A 6,953-nucleotide genomic window follows, 5' to 3' on the forward strand; every position below is an offset into this window, starting at 1 on the left:
GAGAAAGATGAGGCTTTCTGCTCCCGTAAAGATTTACAGCCTCGGAAACCCTGTACAGGGTCACTATGAGTTGGAACCGACTCCACAGCACATAACAACAACATTCTTAATTAGTTTTCTGCCCATTATGCCTAGTCTGTTCCCCCCCCATGTTCTCATAAATATTTTAATTTTCACTCCAAATGGATTAAATATTTTCAAATGAAATTGGTAGAAAGCATGTATTGCCACTCACTACTACAAATCTTTATAACTTTTAGGCACCTGTTGTTGTTATGTGCCATGGAGTCAGTTCCAACTCATAGCGACCCTGTACAGGGTTTCCAAGGCTGCAAATCTAAGGACATCTATTTTTTAGCTATCCTTTAAAAGCTACTTTTACTCAACAAGACTGTCACCATTTGATCTTTTTTTTTTTGCTGTTGGAACTGCATCTGCATTGAAAAGCATGTGCAACTGCAGTAAGAATGTAGGCAGAGGTATTTAGGCTTGTCAACAGCATGGCATGTAAAGATGTCAACGAATGAAATACCACTTGGTCTAGCACCTCCCATGTATGGGAAGCCTGAAGTCACCAAAGATAAGCATTATATGCATTAATTATAACACAGGATGTTTATCATGATTGTCCCAAGTCCATCCAGATCAGGAATAATATTTCCACCATTTCTCCAACTTCAGGACCTTCTCCAACAGGGCAGTTTGACTTCTTACATGATTGCTGTAAGAATACTGCTGGCTATGAGTGCTATAAAGATGTCTAGTTTTGACCACATTTCTACTTCTCTCACGTTCTTGTATTTCATCAACTTTCTTTTATAACTAAGCAACGTCCTCATAAAGGAAAATGAAACTTTCAACAAGGGTAAAGGGAATCTAAATCATAGATCTTCAGTCCTGAGTAATAAGAGCAAAATTTAAATTTGCAATGGAAAACACCGTTTTAAAAGTCAAGTTTTTTTTAAACAGTTCATTTTGGGGGAGAGGCAAAACCAAGAGAGGAAGAACAGAAAACAAAGAATATTTTCATAGAAGAAGCACACAAAACAAAACAAAACAGAACGTGATGCAACACAAAATTCTCCAAAGACACAGAAGCTTTTTCCAAAATGGCCTTCAGTGTACCAAGACCCAGTGAAAAAAGTCACTGACCTAGAATATTTATTTTAAATGAATTTGCTCTTTTGAAGGTTTCTTGTTTTCAGCTCAAACTATTAACTACTAACAATATTAATGTAATCTTTCTTTACTTCATAGCTCTTTGAGTATTAGAAGAATGTGAGCCTTCTCTCTACCACATCTTCAATCATTTTCACATTTTCAGCATCTGGTCCTTTCGACAATTGGCTGTCACCTCTGAAATCATTTTGACTTGTTGTAACTTCTGAAAAGAACTCCCTAGAATAAAAGCCATACACTGGTTTTGACTATCTATGTTAGAAAGCAGAATATAAACTTCTGTCTAAAATAAAGTAATTAGTTGTTGTTAATTGCAGTCAAGTAGGTTTTGACTCACAGTGACCTTGTATAGGGTTTCTTAGGAGCAGCTGGTGCTTATCCTACAGTGCCACACCAGCGCTCCAAAGTCATTAGAAACACCTGGAATTCTGGTTAAAGTGCTCTTAAATGCAAGTTCAGTCATAGTTTGCTCCACTTCACATTAACTGCCTTCCACCCCCACCAACTGTTGATATTTAAGTTATAAGGAAAAACCAACACCCTTAGTATTTTTGTTTTCAAGGAGCCCTGGTAGCATTAAGGTCTCAGATGCTAACCAAAAGATTAGCAGTTTGAAGCAGATTAGTTGCTCTGCAGGAGAAATACCTGGTGATCTGCTTCAGTAATGATTGCAGAAAACACCCAACAATATTTTCTCAAAGTGTAGGCACAAAGTCAGGGCACAATAACTCAACCCTAGTAATAGTAATAAGAATCTATTGTTGCAGGTATTCAGTGTAGCCCATTTTAAAAGCCAACACAGAATTAAACTTTAGTGTAATTCAGTTTAGAATGAAAGCTCATCGCCTATTTTCTAGAACTCAAGACCTGTTCTTCTAAGCTGTATGTTTATTTACAGTGAAAGCAATGATGCTGATAAAGCTAAAAACCTTGCCTGAGTCACATAATTTCTGGTAGTCACAAAATTGATGTCTCAAGGAAAAGGGCAAATTTACCCACAACTCTGAGTAATTCCATAATTCTACAAATGAATTTTTATGACATAATATAAACCACAGGACTTTATCTCTAGAAATTAAGTGCGGAGTTAACCTCTTTTAATACATTCATAATTTCAGGTTAAAAAAATTATTCCTCTTTCTACTAATTCTCAAATAATTGAGGATATTTTCCCATGACATTCTAAACATTAGTGCCTCATTACCTGTTTTCCTAATGTTTTACCACATTACGTCACACCTTCAAGATGGGTGCGAACTTGTTTTAGAATAGCTTGATTTTTTTTTTTTTTTTTTTCTGAATAACCATTCCAAAAAGGAGAACTGTCTCTTCCTTTCTCTCTCTTTTACACTAGATCTTTCTATGTGGCTTCTTCTCTTTTTTTGTGATCTGACAGCACAATCAAATAAGCACTATTCATAATTTTTGACTGTGCTGACTGGTTTCTGTACTAGTGATTGCTAGCTCCACTGGGTCAGTTCTGTGTGGAGTAACAGCAAAATGACTGCATGAAATAATTTGCCAAGAATGATGACTCTCTCAGGTGACACTATGGTCACTTGACATACCACAGTCGACAAAGACAATGTTCTACATCTGGGCTCTTAAAAGCTCATGAGCAGCTATCCAAGGTGCAGCTGTTGATCTTTTCATGTGTGGAGTTGTACAAGAGTGATGAGAATTAGTCCAATTTACTAATGGAACATATGAACATCAGTTTTCATGACTCTCAGACCCAAAGAACTAGATGGTGACTGAGCACATGAAAGAATAAGTGAATGAACAGAATACCTGATTCCAAGGAACCTAAACCACAGATTTCTGAGAGCTGATCACCCTTTCAAACAACAGGAAGTTTTGTGAGGTGTGTCAGGAAGACAGAATGAATTGAGAGCTAAACTGGATCTAGAATGACAGGATCTGGAGTCTGACTTTATTCAGAAGGTGAAATGGGGCATCATTTAAGCTTTTAATGAAGAGAAGTTCCATGACTAGATCTGCATTTTTGATGTACCTTTGCCCCTAATTCTATATGATGGCCTTTGCTACTCTCAAAGTATGAGCACAAATTAGTGGTAGAATTCTCACAAAAACTTTAATATGCAGAACAGTTAAAACCTTCTTTTTAATAAAACACAAGGGTAAAAATTCCAGCAAGGTTCTGAGTCTATTGTTAAAAATCATTCCTTTGTTTGACCCAAACTAGTGAAAATAAAAATTGAAGTCAACAGAGGCAAATCAGTTTAGGAGTGAACTCTAAATGGGGCTTGTTGTAATGAAATAGAGCAAAGGGGAAGAAATGGACACTATGCTGTCTGAATGGCTGGGTCATACCACTCAGGATACAAACTACTTTCAAAGTCACATGGCATTCAGTTTTTTTCCTATATTGCAGATTCTGAGTCTGGACAAAGTGGGTTGTACACATACACTGTTTCAATTTGATGGTTTCAGTTTTTGAAACCAGCAAGTGCTTTTCTACACCATAAACCTTAACCTTGAACACATCTTACCTAGAGATATTGTCAGGGGAGCAGGCAGAAATGCTGGTCTCCATGCTGTCAGAGCTGTCCAGGCTCAAAGAATCAAAGGCCTGATCCTTGTAGCTGTGATCTGGATAGTGGAAACTATTCAAGTAGACATTTGATTCAGATGCAGTGCGGTTGTAAAATTCTGAAGATTTCTGCCTTTGTCCTTCGCTCATCTGTTGGTGATTGTATCCTAAGGAAAGAGCCATAAATATGTTAGTTTGCTTCATTTTACAGTCCTAGAAACTTATAATTCAGCAGACTCAAGTCAGAAACCAAAAATATCTGCATATGAATCCAAGTGTAAGCCTGGTCTCATTTATTTTTCCTAAGTATTATTTATTTTGTTGTTGTTGAGAACATACACAGCAAAACATACACACCAATTCAACAGTTGCTCCACGTACCATTAATGATAAAGATTATATTCTTCGAGTTGTGTAATCATTCTCACCCTCCCTTTCTGACTTGCTCCTCCCTCATTAACATAAACTCCCTGTTTCCTAAAGTGCCTATCTAACCTTTTGAGAACATGTTATCAAAAGTTCTTAAAAAGAGTACATTGTTAAAGGCAGAGATTTTTTATTGTTGTTGTTGGTAAATGTCATCGAATTGAATCTGACTCATAGCAACCCTGTATAGGGTTTCCAAGGAGTAGCTGGTGGGCTCAAACCACCAAACTTGTAGTTCGCAGTCCAGTGCTGAACCTATAGCACCACACCAGGAGTCCAGTTAAGTTAAATAATTGTTCTAAGATGCATTCAAAGGATATTTTTGATTTAAGGTTTACAGATTATCTCAGGGCAATAATTTCAGAAAGTCCAGAGGCCATGAGAATTCGAAATTCTGTATCGAATTTTCCCCGTTTTGGTCAGGATTCTTCCATGGAATCAATAACAGTACCCAGATACCATCAAGTTCTCCAGGTTTCATGGCAAAAGAAGCAGTTGTCCATAGCCTCCTAATCCTGACTCTCTTTCTTCCTCTGTTGCTGCAGGTGAACAAAGACCAACTGTTGTTGTTTTTCTAATTTATTTTGAAGCTGATAAGATCAGAGGAACAGCATCATGCTCAATGCAAGTAAGAGATTCAAAGAATTGGTCTTGTGAATACTTTTTTGCCAAGTGGGCTCACCTGACACTTTCCCATATTATTCCTACATCTCAACACAACTGAGGATTATATATTGTTAGAAAAACTACCGGTCCCAAGTCCTGTAAATACATCTGGGTTCATGTGAAAGTAGGATGACTCTTAGTGACAAGTCACACCAGGATTTGAGAGCCATCACTTCCTTCAGGATATTTCAGATTGAGGAGTGGGCAATCTTCTCATAAAGCAGCAGGTGAATCTTCCAGGTGTAAGATCTTAGAACCTTGGATCCCACACCATCTTTTACCCATTTAATCTAGTTAAGATGCAAACTGTCCATTTTTTTCATTTTGGCTTTGTCAATTTCCCTTACTTTCCAAGACTTACTTTAAATATTCAGCATCAGCAATCCTTCTAGTGGCTGTAGTTCTCCTGTTACTTAGTATATAGCTTTCTTCTTCCACCACAGCAATCAGCCATCAGATACTTGGTAATACTGACCATATGAAAACGTATGAAACCAGATGTTTTTCCTACTCTGGTACTTCATCAGATGGCACCTCATGTCATTGGTTTTACCTTGTACAGGTAGATCCCAACTTACAATGAGGTTCTGTTCCAATGATGTCATCATAAAGTCAGTATGAATGTAAGTCAAATACCTCTTCTTTTTTTTTTCCCCCAGCTATTATTATGGTAACCTTTTTTTTTTTTTTTTTTCCAAAATGCATTGATAATTATTGGTAATTGAAATGCAAAAGTTAGAAACAAAAGCAATGGTAGTTAGGAAATCGTTTTTTTGTTTGTTTTTAAACATATAGGATGCTTTGAGTTATGTGACAGTTTACATGCGAGAATATTAACTTCACATTGATCCCATAGTATATCATGTTTCCTTGCCAGGGATACAATCCCTTCTATGCATTATCCACCAACTACAAGGTATACCCTACAAGCCTGCCCGCCCCCCACCCACCCCCCTCATCAGCACACAGGACCTTTCCCTCTCCGGGTCCAAAGTCCCCAGCCGTTCGATTTCTCCGCAGCAGTGTCTCTGCCTCCATCTCTGGCGTCACTGCTTCCCTGAGTAGGGTTCTGTTCTCCACTCTTCTCCCTTGATGGTTCCAGGGACCTCTGCTCCTAGGCTGCAAAGTTAATCCCTCCCCTACCTTTGCTACAAAATATCTACCTTTACATTTCCAGACCTCAGAATCAATCTATTATGGTAATCTTTTTTCTCAGAATGTTTATAAACCTGATCTTTATTTGTCTTTGAGGGTTGGAAACAGTACATATAAACTTATTGATAGTATGACATCAGCAAATTATAAGCTGCAATATTGGATGCAGTATTGTTGTTATGTGCTGTCCAGTCAGTTCCAACCCACAGTGACTTTGTATAGGTTTTTTTTTTAGTGTTTTATTTTGAATCATATGATAGTTTACATGGGAGAACATTAGTTTTACATTCATTCTATCGTATCATTGCCATGGTTACAATCCCCTCCATGCATCATCAACCAACCAAAGGGTATACCCTGCAAGCCTGCTCCTTAACTATCTCCCCACCCCAATCTTCAGCATGTGTAGGGTTTTTGAGGAGTGGCTGGTTAGCTTGAAACACCAACCTTGTGGTTCAAAGTGACCTTGCAGTCCAGCGCATTAACCCACAGTGCCACACCAAGACTCCGTTATATACAGTACATATTATTAACGATAAGATGTAAAAAGAAAAAAGAAAACTGATGGATGTAGGTGGACTTTGTTGTAACTCAACTATGTTGTAAGTGAGGGACTTCCTGTGCTATTATAGTTCACTGTCTGGTACCTTATTGGGGGATTTTGTCTCTTTTCAATTCTTTATTTACCAGATACTCAGTGATATCATTCTAATTAAGAAATACCCTAGTCCTAAGACTCAATGGGAATACACGCTCTAACTGGTGACCACGTTCATCACCAATAAGGGGAAGTGAGGGAAAAACACCAATGAAGCGGCGAGCTAAGCTCTACAAGCTTTAGTAGACTCCTGTGAACCCAGGTGGAAACGTGATTGGCCAGCAGTGTGGCAAGACCTGGGGACTCTTGGGCCCAGAGTCAGTGATATAGCCACACAGGACTAGAGTGGAGAGTGAAGCATCCAGCTGATAAGAA

At 38.2% G+C, this 6,953-nt stretch overlaps 1 protein-coding gene across 1 annotated transcript in view; it reads right to left on the bottom strand.

Annotated features, from left to right (window-relative positions):
- The window catches only part of PHLDB2 (pleckstrin homology-like domain, family B, member 2), a 144,309-nt gene that overhangs the window by 15,313 nt on the left and 122,043 nt on the right, over window positions 1-6,953 (bottom strand). Inside the window, exon 13 of the mRNA XM_006864215.1 lies at window positions 3,693-3,900. Coding sequence (XP_006864277.1) covers window positions 3,693-3,900 — 208 coding nt within the window. The remainder of the gene's footprint in view (window positions 1-3,692; window positions 3,901-6,953) is intronic.

The sequence above is a fragment of the Chrysochloris asiatica genome, unplaced genomic scaffold (assembly GCF_000296735.1).
Source record: "Chrysochloris asiatica unplaced genomic scaffold, ChrAsi1.0 scaffold00061, whole genome shotgun sequence".
Classification (NCBI taxonomy): Eukaryota; Metazoa; Chordata; class Mammalia; order Afrosoricida; family Chrysochloridae; genus Chrysochloris; species Chrysochloris asiatica.